The sequence below is a fragment of the Schistocerca cancellata genome, chromosome 4 (genome assembly GCF_023864275.1).
Source record: "Schistocerca cancellata isolate TAMUIC-IGC-003103 chromosome 4, iqSchCanc2.1, whole genome shotgun sequence".
NCBI lineage: Eukaryota > Metazoa > Arthropoda > Insecta > Orthoptera > Acrididae > Schistocerca > Schistocerca cancellata.
Window position 1 is genome coordinate 382,122,640 of NC_064629.1, and position 14,614 is coordinate 382,137,253.

General features: G+C 36.1%; 1 protein-coding gene across 1 annotated transcript; it reads right to left on the reverse strand.

The window, feature by feature from the left end:
* Positions 1-3,554: 3,554 nt before the first annotated feature.
* Positions 3,555-11,004, reverse strand: LOC126184818 (sterol carrier protein 2). Its single transcript, XM_049927396.1, has 9 exons — positions 10,847-11,004; positions 9,954-10,083; positions 7,863-8,056; positions 6,832-7,022; positions 6,422-6,659; positions 5,927-6,182; positions 5,537-5,681; positions 5,177-5,412; positions 3,555-4,883 (listed from the first exon to the last, which is right to left on the reverse strand). The coding sequence occupies exons 1-9, from the start codon at positions 10,892-10,894 to the stop codon at positions 4,693-4,695; spliced, it is 1,629 nt and encodes a 542-aa protein (XP_049783353.1). The 5' UTR covers positions 10,895-11,004; the 3' UTR covers positions 3,555-4,692.
* Between the last annotated feature and the right edge of the window lie 3,610 nt (positions 11,005-14,614).

Consider the following 14,614-nt stretch of genomic DNA (forward strand, 5'->3'; position numbering starts at 1 on the left):
TAATGTTTCAACTTATGCAAAAGTATTGCATGTTCACATAATCAAAGGCTTTTGATGACGAAAATACCCGTTGTCCTCAACCTGTTGTTCAGCTCTGGTAGTACCTCAAATACCAAAGATTAAATTCCATTTTCTGTGGATACTCCTTTACTGAACCAAAGCTGTAAGTCTGGCAGCAGATTGTGTGTACTGAGATGCGCCACTATTCTTCTACATAAAACTTTCTCAGCTTTTGAAAACATTGGTAGTAAAGAAATTGGCAGATAATGACATTATCTCTACTCCCCTTTTTATAAAAGGGTTTAACTAATGAGTATTACAATCTGCCAGGAAATTCACACCTAAAAGACACATTGCACAGATAACTGGAGGGAATGGAGAAGAAGAAAGGAAGAAAGACTATGCAGCTAAAAGCTATGAAATCTTCATGGGTTATCAGCTGAGTGGCGTTGTCTTCTAGTCGCAACGTTTCAGTGGATTGCGTATCCATCATCTTCGCCGGAAGATGATGGATACACAATCCGTCGAAATGTTGCAACTAGAAGACGACGCCACTCGGCTGATAACCCGTGAAGATTTCATAGATGAAATACGTCGAGGAAGCCTGCAATCGCGTATATGCAGCTAAAAGTCTCTTAACACTGTGCTAAACACCTTAGTGAGTTGTCATATTTCGGATTTGAGGGTAAGCAAGCTCAAGCAAAACACATGAATGTTACAGGTTTGTTTTATCAAAACTGAGTTTGAACAGGATATGATTCCAAGAACTTACAATTTCCGACATTTCAGCTAAGTTAGATTTGCCAACATCCACTGCTAGGAATATGTTACTGTGAAGTGAAAATTCTTGTCAAATGTTACATAAGACTTCCATCAGTGACAGATGCGAAGAGACAGCTCCCTGCTGTTGTCCAAGAACAGCGGGGCTTCTTACAGTTCTGCTTCCTGTATATTCCTTACAGTCCATTTCCTTCACCATTACCAACACAATCTTGTCATCATACATGCTGTCACACTCAGTTGTTTGCATAAACACAAGACTCTGATAACTCTACAAAACCAACATCAAAATCTTATTCTTCCATCATCCTCAGTAATTGCTAATCAGTGAAACAAGTTGTTTTTTGGCATTTACAATGTTGTACCATCCAACTGTTTGATGGTACAGGGTCTATTTGATCTAAAACTATTTATACTCGTAACATGCAGCAAATGTCACAATTCATACCAAAATTAAATTAGCAGTCAACTTTATAATGGATTTACAGCAACACTGAAATTTGTAAGAATATTAGTAGAATCTCTGTTGAAAGTAAAGTTGCAAAAAATAACATTCAAAATGCTGAACAAGATACTGTATATGATTTCCTGTAAACCAACCTCAACTTACTCAAGACATACATATTTATGCATAATACTGCACTAAAAAGAGTGGAGCTTGTGAACACCAGTGGGCACAGCGTCAGGCATAAGCCTTCAGTGTGTTAGTGGCCTTGTGGTAGTCATGTTGAAAGGCATGTAAAGTATTGAGAAAACAGCTGTTGTCATTTCAAAGAAAGAGAATGACACTGTATGGTGTCAGTAATGGGTCAGACACCTTTGAGAGGATGGCAGTCTTCCACAACAGATTGAGAACAAAATGCGACTTAATTGTACAAGACAATACTGTCAAGAAAATGTGCAATGTGCATTTATGAAAATTAAGAAATTTTGTCGATTCTTTGCGGCAAATTACCCTAACACCTTGTCTGATTTAAGTTTATCCTTTTGTCCGGTACAGTCAGTCATCATATTGCCTTGAATGTAGGTTAATTGCAAGAAAATGAAATGTGTGATCCATGATCAGTTTTCGTATTCCAAAAATATAAAATGTGCCACCAAGATACTGGTCATTGTTCACATTGAAAAATGCTTCTGTTTAAGTTCAACCACACGAGTAAATTTTAAAGCATGGTATTTTGTTCACATTGAAAAATGCTTCTGTTTAAGTTCAACCACACGAGTAAATTTTAAAGCATGGTACTGAATTCATATGACATAGTGGACAGAGAAACTTTAGGACCTCTACACATTTTTTCGCGCAGATCAGGAGAGCATGTAGCAGCACAGCGGATTACTAACCGAAGGTGCACGGGTTCTATTTATGACCGACTCAGATTTTCTTCGCCCAGGGACTGGGTATTGTGTTTTCCTCACATTTGTATCGTCCAAATTATTGTTATCCACATATTGTCTACCTCGGTAGCAATGAGATGGCTGTATGGGACGTCCCAAGAGCCACTAAATGAACAAAATATTATCCACACACTCATGCTTTTCTGATATATGTAGTAACTCTCGATCTCACACAGTTACTTGAACCTATGTTTATATTGGTACCAGAAAATTCTGACTAAATGACATGAGTATGTCATGTGACAAAAAGGTACTCATCACAGCTCAGTACATTATTTGGGCTAAATTATCATGGTATTTGCTTATCTTCTTTCACATCAATAATGTATTGTCACCCTTCTTTAGAAAAAAGGCCATTTATTGAGTGCACAGTTCCTAATTTTGCACACTTATTGTCCCTCATCTCTATTCAACTTTATAGGCCTTAATTCATCCTATTGTAACACAGATGTACACATTTACTCAACTTTTGCTCCTTAAGTGCCATGGGGTCCAGAAGATATCATAAAAGTGAAATATTTTACAAGGTTAACAGTTTTATAAGATACAGCAGTCACAAGTTAGGACTATGCTTTCAAGAGTATGAAATTCATGTGGAGTACAAGATTTGTGTCATTTGAAAAAGCTGATAATTGTATCAAGAGTCCAGATGTAACTTGCTTATCACTTTCGTTGTATTTATGAGAAACACAATAATTACTGCAATGCAATATGCTTATTTGCAAAGGGAGGGGGGAGGAAGGTAGGTGCGGGTGTGTTCCATCTGAACTTTGTGCTTATATATTATAGAAATATTGAATTATGTACATAGATTACAACACTGATTCTATCAAAACTCCACACTTGTCTACGAAAGCTTTCAAAAAGCAACTGCATTTTTCTGACAGCTAAGGTTCTAAATTCTATAGCACAGGAACATGTAAGAGAGAGGTCTCTCAGTGTTAAGTATTATTGACCATGTTACTGTAACTAGGGATTACTGCATACTTTAATACATACATATACATGTAGATAAGAGTGTTTAATTTCAAATTAATCACCTAGCCAAATGTTCCAAACAGGACACTACAGTTCTTAGTGCATAGAAATGAAACCTAGGGAGGGGGGGGGGGGGGGGGGGCAGATAAAACAGCAGCACAGTCCACCAGAACAGTGTAGGTGATAATTGCACTATTGGTTTATACCACTGTGACAACTTTTCTGGAGGGCAGGCTTAGAAGACATTCCATTTAATTTATATATTATGCCAATTTTAAGTTGACTGAACTACAATTAGATGAACAGAGAAATGTTAAGACACTTGTCAAAGCTTGGTAGGACATGGTGTTATGTAACTGGTAAATGATAGGATGAGGCAAGCATTTGAGAAAAAGCGATCATCAATTTCTCCAACAGATATTTATTGTAAATTCAATATAAAAATACAAATTCAAGAATAATTTCACAAAATATTGTGTGACTTCATATTGCATCGTTGTTTATTATGCACATAATATTTCACAGAATCATATTTTGAGTGTATCAAACTATATTTTCACAAGTCTGTTGGATAGGTAGCACTTTTAAATTTGTCATCATCATCATGCGAAACAAAATTCGATCCCTTAGTCACTCCGACTTATCACATGTAGCAATGGAACGACAGTTGCTTTAGTAATTCCATTAACAATACATAGCACCAGTATCAAGGATCCAGGTTTGGTTGCAATATAATTTTCTAATCTTCATGACAGCACAAAGATATTATCGAATGACATATCTGAATCACCAACAACATAAAGGATACTGACTTTTCTATCAGAATGCCACCCCAAGCCTGAAAATGTTACAGCTGTGTTCTCAGAAGTGATGATGGCACATCAATAACACACACACACACACACACACACACACACACACACACACACACACACACACACACACACACACACACACACACACACAGTTTCTTCACCTTTTTTTGTGTAATTTCAGCTAACTGTTGCAGTTTTGACCAATTAATTTACAACAGAACATGTAGAAACTAGTTTACAGATTCAGTTATATAGCTTTGGGATGAGTTTATCAAATGGTGATAGTTCAGCAAATGACATTTGAGACTTTTTACATCAGTGATTTTCATAACATTACATACCAAACTAATTTGAGGTGATAGTAGCTCTCAAATTCTGGAATCATTCTTTCATCTACTGAAACTTGATATACAGCCATTGTACGACACAGATACAGCATTGCAAAATTGCACCCACATTTACCGGAAGATTAAAATCAATGCCCATGACTTTATATATTAATACCCTTTACAAGCCACAAAATACATACCATTTACCTTATGCACAATAACTTTATTTAAGCTGTACAATAATTAGTAAATGACAATGTCATTATGTTCCAATTAATTGACAATATATAAATGTCTCCACTGCAACCCACATGTTGACAGATCTCTGCAAACATTTACAGAAACCCCTGTTCACACCCGTCACTGGAATGATAATGTTATTAGATCTCTTCACTTTACAACTTTGACTTGAATTCTTCAATTTTATCTTTTGCTCGCCTCTGAAGTTCTGGAAGCTTCATTGCTAGTCCCATATTCCCCTGTATTTTAATCTTGCCTTGGAAGAATGCCTTCTGTGGATTCAACTTTCCAGTGATCAAGTCCACAACATCACCATCATCAATAATGAAAGTGACATCTGGTTTGGCTGAAAAATACGAATGTTGTTACTCATATGCACATCAGAATGCATGTGCATGCACATGTCATTATGTTCCAATTAATTGACAATATATAAACGTCTCCACTGTAACCCACATGTTGACAGATCTCTGCAAACATTTACAGAAACCCCTGTTCTCTCTCTCTCTCTCTCTCTCTCTCTCTCTCTCTCTCTCTCTCTCTCACACACACACACACACACACACACACACACACACACACACACACACACACACACACACACACACACACACACACACACACACAAAAACAACTTACTTTTTCCATTGTATTCAACACTTCCTTTCCCCGTCTTTGCATTAATTATCCAATAACCTTCAGCACCTCCTGGGCCATTTGTAACCTTGAAAGCATATACTCCTCTAACTTTCTCAATGAGATTGTCCTTATCATCTTTCATTGCAGCTTCCATAGCTTGGAACAGAACATTTGCCTTGAAAGCTGCCGGGTCCGGGGCAGCAGCGACACGGTTTGCATACACTGGATATGATGGCCTGCAGTATTATAGAGTTCATGTCAGTTTGCTTTGATAGGTATACTTAGGCACACACAGATAAAATACTTGTATAAAAAACAAAATTATGCCTTAGAGATCCATGACAAAAATTTCATAATCACCTTGGGAAACCATGCCTATAGAGGGCAACAACAACTGCTCCACCAAGCCCAATATTATGCTGCAATCCAAGCTTAGCACCTGCAACCTGTCTTCGACCAGCTTCACCCCGTAATTGCCAGCACAATTCAGCACACTGTGCTATACCTGAAGGATAACCAGTCTTTAATATTCACACACTCCACTACTCACTAAAATTTTTGCTTCAACTAATTTCATCCATAGCACTTGTTCAACAAAATTGATACAAAAATGCAAAAAACCAATTACAATTATGTACAGAACTACTTCTGAAAAATTAGTATCCTGTTATCAGAAGTACTTTAAATATGTGAAAGTTCAAAGAGTCACCAACCAGTGGTCCTTCCCCCTTCCACAAAAGTGATTAATACCTGTGGCGCCCAAAGGATGGCCTTTTGATATCAGACCACCACTGGGATTTACAACATACTTCCCACCATATGTATTTCCATTAGAATCTATCAGTTCACCAGCCTTCCCAGGAGCACATAATCCAAGAGCCTCATAGGTAATCAGCTCATTTGCAGAAAAACAATCGTGCAGTTCTACAACATCCACATCATCGGGCTTGTAGCCAGTGTTCTTAAACAGTCTATCAGCAGCTGTTTTTGTCATATCATAGCCAGCCTAGAAAGTTATAAGAAGTTACTAGATACTTCAGTTTAATGGGCTATTAATCAGCAAGTCAACAGTAGTTTTCCATTCAATAAAATAAATTAATTTACAAACTATGGAAACAATTACTATCTGGGTTATTATTAAGAAAAATTAATCTGTACAGTAATAAAAAATTTAAAAATCACATTCAGAAATATCTGTTTTATAAAGTTACTTTCCACAGACGATTTAAAAAACTAAATACATACAATTTTCATACAACTGTTGTCTTTGAACGTGGAAGGAAGATCAGTGACCATTTCTATTCCAACAATTTCAATAGCTTGGTTTTCCAGACGATGTGCATGTACAAATTCCTCTGATGCCAAAATGGCAGCCGCTGCGCCATCAGATGTAGGACAGCACTGCAGTTTAGTTAAAGGACCAAATATCTGTGGTGAACTCATTATCTGTTCAAGAGTATATTCATCCTGGAACTGGGAGTACCTATAAAACAGAATTCATAAATGTGAACAATCCATAGGCCAAATAGGAAGGTGGAAAACTATGAATTCAAAGTTAAGTTTATGAAATGTCTCATGTCTTCCAGACAAACTAATATTTATCTTAGCACCAACTCTGAAAACTTTGTGCTTTTGACAAAACAATTGGTACATACGGGTTATTTGTTGAATGTTTGTGGTTTTTGTAAGCAATCTTTGCTAAGTGTTCAGGTTTAGTGCCATATTTCTCCATATGTTCCTTCCCAGCATTTCCAAATATTTGTGCTGCAATTGGAGAGTTACTTAGACCTGCGAGGTCAGCCATCAGTTCCACATGTTTATCCAGTGGGTTTGTTCTATCAAGATACTGAAACAGAGAGATATAAATCACTTTCTCTGCGAAGGAAATCTTATTTCTTGATTTTTCAACAGAAAAATGGATTTTTTCAAAGTGGAGTCTTACTGATATTTTCAGGATCAGAGACTTTACACAATACACCCCAGAAATGTGAAACGAAAGTTCTATGATATTGCAATTTGCCTTGCAATTATAGTTACTTACAACAAAAACTGCATTAAATTTTTTGGGGTGGGGTGTGGTGGAGGGGAAGAGGTAAAAAAAAAAAATAAAAAAAAAACATCACACTCAAGAAAACGTATTCTGAACATGGAAGCTCACTGCCGGTAGTATGGATGGGTAGAAGAATCAGCGTAACATTTACATGAAATGATGTAAGTGAATTTTGGGTAAGTATCAGGATGACTACAGAAGAACCAACTTCAGTTTATGTGTTAACTACACCATATAGAACCAATTCTTGTCCAATGTTACTTTCTCTTCAAGGGCAGACATACATATACAGCAGTAGTGTTTCCACACGTTACTTTACACGATTTTAATGGCGCTATGAGAGAGAAATAAAGTAAGGGACATATGTAATATTTAGGGTCTGGGATGGTGAGACGGTGGAGAGGGAGGGGGAGGGAGGGCAGCACCGAGCTCAGATTCATCTGATGGGTCGCATGAACTATCATTTTTGCTAAAATCCAAGTATGTATCAGAAATTTAAGTTTCTGAAACCTGCATTTGTCAGTCACATTTTTCTTTCACCTGTCTCTTTGTTTTGAACTTTAATTTGCCACAGTTTAATAACTTTAGAAGATACTTTTAAAAAAAGAAAAGTGCAACAGGAAACAGTGCACGTACCTTTGCACTAAGGGATCCACGTTCCATTTTTTCAAATCCTAGTGCCAAAACACACTGGTTATTTCCAGATTCGACAAGCTGTTTTGCCATTAATAGTGCTGTTGAACCTGTAGCACAGTTATTGTTCACATTGTATACAGGCATTCCTGTCATGCCAACTTCATATAATGCTCTCTGTCCACATGTAGAATCACCTAAACAGAAATATAGACCTTTGATATTTCAACTCTAGTCATACATTTTTTTCAAAAGCATGACAATCAAGCTAACCCAAATAGACAAACTTAACAGTGACAGGCAGTAATATTTTTTTGTGAAACCACTGAATCCATAAGACTAAGTGTAGTCTTGGTCTGGTTGTTTTCTCAATACAAATGCATATTTTGCACGATATTCACTAGTGATACTGTACATGGCACATTCACCTACAGTTACAATTTGAAGGTGGCTGTTTTGTACAAGTAAAACCAAGTTGTCATGTTTTAAATGTCTAACGTAAACTGCAGTCTAAGCAGGAAAAGTTTTTTGTGTAATTTCTTTTTAATTCAAATGAGCATAAGAATAGTAATGCACATTACTAAATAACTGTTACGTATATTAATGGTCAACACTGATCAGGGTTTTTAATAAAGACAAGCATTTCTACCACATGTCTTCATGACTTCAGACCTCAGCCATTTCCTGTCACAGGCTTCAGACATGTTACAGAGCAATAAAAACTATTTTCAGAAGAATGTGCATTAATTTGGTGAGCCTCCATTCATTTGCTTTGCCACCAAAAATTTTTAGGGTACAATTTTCCCACAAACTGTCTATGATTTGCATTGGGGAAACAGTTTAGAGGAAGAGAATTCCAATAGTTCGTAAGCAAAGCTTATAAAATAATTAATTGCTGGTATTTTGTACAGCCTTGTTACAGTTAAACTTGTCCGCAATGCATAAATAGCCCCCTACACTGATATCAGATTATTTGTCAAAGAGTGGGAGATAAATTATAATCAAATGAACCATTAACAAGAGATACGAGATAATATCCACTCCCAATGGAAAATGCAAAATGATTACAATCCACATAATGCATCTAGCCAATGACGTGCTGGAAGCCGAATATGACACACTTTTTCTGTAGAACTGCCTATTTGAAGAAATGTTATTAACTACTACTACTACTACAACAAGTTAATAACTCTTCCTTGAGAATACGCCACCAATTACTATAAAAACAGTTTAATTCATATTCACGTATTCAGCATAAAGTTTACTGATATGATAAATTAACAGGTATTAAAATACATACCTTGGTTACATAGTGAACAATTAAATATAAATGGAAAAAGAGGACACCAAAGAGGAACTTTCATTTAAGGAAACATCCAGAAAGAAAGAGGAAACATGTTCAAGAAACCAGACTATGAACATTAACTGTGACTGAGTTATAGTAATGTCAAACCATTATAGACTGGTAATGAACAAAACATTATTTTGCTAATTTTTTTCAAAGACACCATCTATTACTGCCACTTCAGCCTTGTGACCATTTTCAAGAAAATGGATACCGCACAATTTTGTTCACACTTACCAAAAATTTAAAAAATACAACTTTCACATTCATATAATGAACAACAAACTAGGCATAACTGCAATAGTAGATTTTATAAAGAAAATCATAAGGAACAATAATGTCATTCGAACATTTTTATATAACAGCCTCAGCCCCAAAATTTATTTTCTCAGTGCTAATAATGCAGCAGTACCATAATCAAGAACTCGTGAATGTGTGAATTAGCAGGTGTTCATCAGGATAACAGTTTCACAGAACATCAAGTGGGTAGCTTTCATGTCAAAATGCAAGTGCTCTATTTATTTTACACAAAGTTTTTCTTCCTTCTTATATCACAGAACACTATTGCAAACACAAGCCATCCAACGCAATACTATTTCCTAACTAGTCTGTGGGTCAGCAGTTCAGTTTCACCTATCCACTAAAGCATTCAGCGCATTTACGTCAGTGGAAAAATAAAGGATCATATTAAATTACTGGTTGTATAACTACAAACAAGCACAGACAAGATTACATAAGAACATACATACCATACACATATCCAACACAAGCTTGATCAATATGATCAATACGAAGGCGTGCATCTGATAGTGCCTTTGTAACTGCCTCTTTAACCATTTGAGGATAGTCGAAGTCATCTCTCCTACCTGGCTTTTCAAACTGAAATGAGCGCAAGGAATTTAATTAAATACATCATTTCAAATGACCTGATAGAAAACATGTATATAGGCCTATTTCCTAACTTCATATGGATATACACACTTTGTAAACGGCTGCAACAATAACTTTCGGATATTTGAAATCAGGTTTGAAACTTCTAGAAGTAAATAAACTTTAATTGCTAATACCCAACAGACAGCTGTCAAACAACTGAAAGTTAACATTTTCTCGAACTGTTGAGGGCATGCCCACAACCAGAAAAGCTCCATAATTTTAGGAAAATTTAACAATAACTACTTTCAACAATACGAAAGGAAGAAAACTTTCCTTTTACAGCACGTCAGTAGCATTTCAGAGATATTACTGCTGTAATCAACAGTCGATTCGTTTTAGACAAGTTAGCCACTGAAATAATGCCACCGGTTTCATACGTACAGTACTTCAAAAGGGGCAACGCAGTATAATTAATACTTGCATAGTATGCAAGTCACTGTGGGGTCAAAGGTAGTCTAAGCCATTACCATTCCTCATCACACTTCATAACACGAATTTTACCTATTATACAAATCATGCACAACTTTTATTTCTGCATACTCCTTGCAACTAGTATGCACTGTGTGTCATAAAAATCCTTTGAAGACGAAGAGCTTTACTATACTAGGCATCTATATCGCAATGAAAACCACTAATAATTTTCCAGTTTAAAGTATTTAACCGTGCGGAAAAAAAAATATTGATAATGTCTGGCATCTCTGTTACTTACCTTCGTCATTCCAACACCAACTACAAATACTCTCTTATTTGGACTCATTTTTTCGAAAATTATAATGTCACTGTTCACAACACACAACTTCCAGCTACACTACACTGTGGCAACTCAGCAAATGAATATATACCAGAGATAATAAATGACCCCTAGACTTTGACCAGTATTCATTCGCCAATCAAAAAAACAAAGAGATAATTGTGTGAAAAATAAATTTGTCGCATAAGTATGTTCTCTTGAAAATTATGTTATAATTTTTGCGTCAATAAACTGGAAGAATAATGTAACATAGCTACTAAATTCGCGCACTAGCTTCTGCGGCGCATGTGGGCGCCAGTATGGCAACTTCAAGTGAATTCAGTGATGTTTGGCGCGTCGCGCAGCTGTGTGTGGGGAGAAAATGTATGTTAGCGTTTCTTGAAATTGCTGTTGAAGTGTGTATTATCGATATTTTAAGTAACAGATAATTTTAGTGCTTCGACTTACTTCGGAATATTTGCAAGAATAATTAAATACAGAGTAGGTGACTGTTAGCTGACTCTCACGGAAATACAGCCAACCAAGGAAAAAAATAGGGAACGTTTTATGAATGAAAAATTAAGTGCGTTTTTACCCATATAGTGAAGCGATTGATAACGGTAGTCTTACTTCTTATATTTTCGTGTTTACTGTTTACAAATATTTAAATTTCTCGTTTTGCCCGGGTTCTTCCTAGCCCTTGTGTGCTCTTGTAGACATGGCCACTCTGGTGGTCGAAGGAGGAATTAACGGTTGTGTGTGAGACCAAGAATTAATTTTCGGTGTGAGAAGTGTGACTTACTTGTATGTGTAGTGAAACGTTAATAAGAGAAGTGTTTCGTCCTGTCTTGTAACGGAATAGTGATTTTTTTTTGTAAACATACGACTAAAAAAAGAAGTGTTACGCAGTGTAAAGGAAAAACGATGGATGGCGCTGGGGTACCTCCAAGTCCAAAATGGGAGTCATTGACATAATGGCTGTGCAGTTTACTTACAAATGTAAAGGAATCTTCCAATGCAAGGAATTCAATATTGTGCGTACATCACATCGAATTATCAATATTTTTACTTTAAGGGTAAGTTCGTTTTCATGAATGTCTCTGTCTATAAGGTGCGAAGCGCTAGACGTTATGGCTAGAGTATCAACAAACATAAGTTGAAAACATCTAACATTGTCACGATTATTTCACTAGTAGTAACTACGAAGTCCGTAATGTCACCTTTTAATTCTGCTGCGAAGTGTGCAAAATAAACAGAAATTATTTCTATCCGCCATATTCACAGAAAGTGTGTTGCAATTATCGTAACATTATCTTGGTTTAAGATGCTCGAAAATATACGAAAGTTGAAGTACATGTTGCTAATATTTTGCGTGAATAGCGCTGATTTGTTTTTTTACACACAAAAGTAACCAAAGGGTTTCAGGGTTGGTTTCAAATGTGCTATGTATTGCTGTAAACATACATGGATTGAAATAATTTATTATGATAGTTCTCAAGCACTTTGATGTTTAATAAAAGTCTAAACGATTGGTTAGTCACTGAAATTCGACATTTTTTTATCATCAAAATTCCGCATGACTTTCTAAAATTGGCTAACATATTTTTCATACAGTGTCTCTTGTTATTGGCTGTTGAGGCACACATTATTTAGAATTAAAATGTATAGACCCATTCTACATAGAAATACGTAATACGATGTGATTCGAATATTATTTCGAATTTGGGTTACAGATTTTTTGTTTTGTTTTCGATATCCGATAACGTCTCGTTCACTATACTTTCTCGATGTTGTATTGGGGGACAGAGCTCTTGGTGTTTAAAAGTCAGGTTATTGTAGCTGAATACAATGCTTTGTTTTCAGTTCGGTCCAATTATCATATCGGTTAATGGACATACGTACGTATCAGAGCTGGGTGGCAAAGGGTGCAACTAATGTTTTTTATCATATTAATCATTATTAATTTGGACCTAGGCGGTGTAGTCCTTATTTTTTAAACTATACATAATTTAAAACTACATTCGCGTCAGGTTGCAGGAAGTAATAGTACTCAGCACATCACGGTGTTAATATCAATTTCTATTTTGCTGTAGAGACAGTGCACGACTTCTTGAACGTGAAAACAATCAGCTGTGTGTTACAGTTTATTACTATGTATCTACATCGGCATGCCCGGGCCAAAAGCAGAATCAACCTCGTGTCGAACAGCTCACCAGTGCCGTAGTGTCCCGTTATCTCTTTGCTATTAAATCATCACACCTACAGAAGTAACAGGATTGGACTCATATGCACAAATACTAATATACTTCCGTCTAGCGCAATAACTTAAGGATTTTTTATAAAGTTTGTTAAAATATGCAAATAAGGCTTGAAACATTTACTGGGCAAGCCCATGCATATAAATTAGATGAACCAGCTTGAAATATCATGGTGGCAAGTTGGTTTTGATATTCCTCCCCATCTTATTTAATTGGAAGTTCCTTGCCTGTGTGTCAGTATATGTAATATCTTTTTCGAATTACACTCGTCTCTCTCGGGAGCTGATGAAATATTGTACAGTTAATAACTTATTGTTACAGTTAGTCAGCACCTGTGGTTATCATTGCTTGGTATTAACATTTGATTGAAGAATACTACAGCGTAGTAGCTGCGAGTGTTTTTTACTTTTTCTTTTGAAAAATAAGGTATATTTACAGGATCTACATTCATAAAAGCCGTTGCTTTTACTTTGCTAGTCTGTGCTGTTTTGTAGGCTGAATGTTAGAAGCTAATTACTGTTGTCTGCTTGTATCTGAAAATCTTTACGTCTGACCCCGATAGTTTCTTCCTTAAATTTCTTTTGACGTGTATCATATTACACAGTAAAATGTGTTCTTATTTAAAACAGAGAGATACATATTGTCACTCTGTGTGTCTAATGAACGAAATGGTGAAAACCAAAATTAGGAAAGTTTGTGTGATATTCTTTTCATTTTATAAAAGAATTGCAAATAGTGCCAGTTAACGCAAGCAAAAAAGGAAAGAAACCTGTAAAGCCACTGTACTGACTTGTGTACACTCACACTTACTGCTTGGAAACTGGTGAAGCTCGACCATTTTCAAATAATGCTAATGTACTAGTTTTGAACTGTTGTTTGAAAAACGTAATCGTTGATAGATCTAAACAAATATTCTGGGATAAATCTGTAAAGAGTGTAAAATCAAGGAAACAATCTCTTCAATGTGAAAATATCCCTTCAATTTCAGATATTGAGTTGAATTTGAAGACTTAAGGTCACAAATTTGGTTACGTAGTTATTTATGAAGAACGTAGTAAACGGCTAATAATGAATTTAATTTGTCGCTAATATTTTTTGTCCCCATAAATGAAAATACTTATCGATGTGCAACTTTCCTCTTGTACCGCATATACTCGTTTGTAGTTGCGAACAGCTGCGGGTGTTTAAAGAGACATCTGGTGGCTGGCTGCGCGTGGAGAAGCGGGAGTTTCGGTTTCAGCCGAGGTCGATCGATAATGAGCAACACCGAATGTTAAACTAGATGTATAGATATGAATCGTTTCTTTCGCTGTCGTTAATTTTCATGTGTGTCGCTTAAATGTGAGGAATCTGAAATTCATGGTCGTATGAGTACATACCCAGCCGGCGGAATGTTTACGCCTTTGTTGTACAGACAGACAGTACCAATCTGTAGAAATACACAATACAATGTTTACGCCTTTGTTGTACAGGCAGACAGTGCCAATCT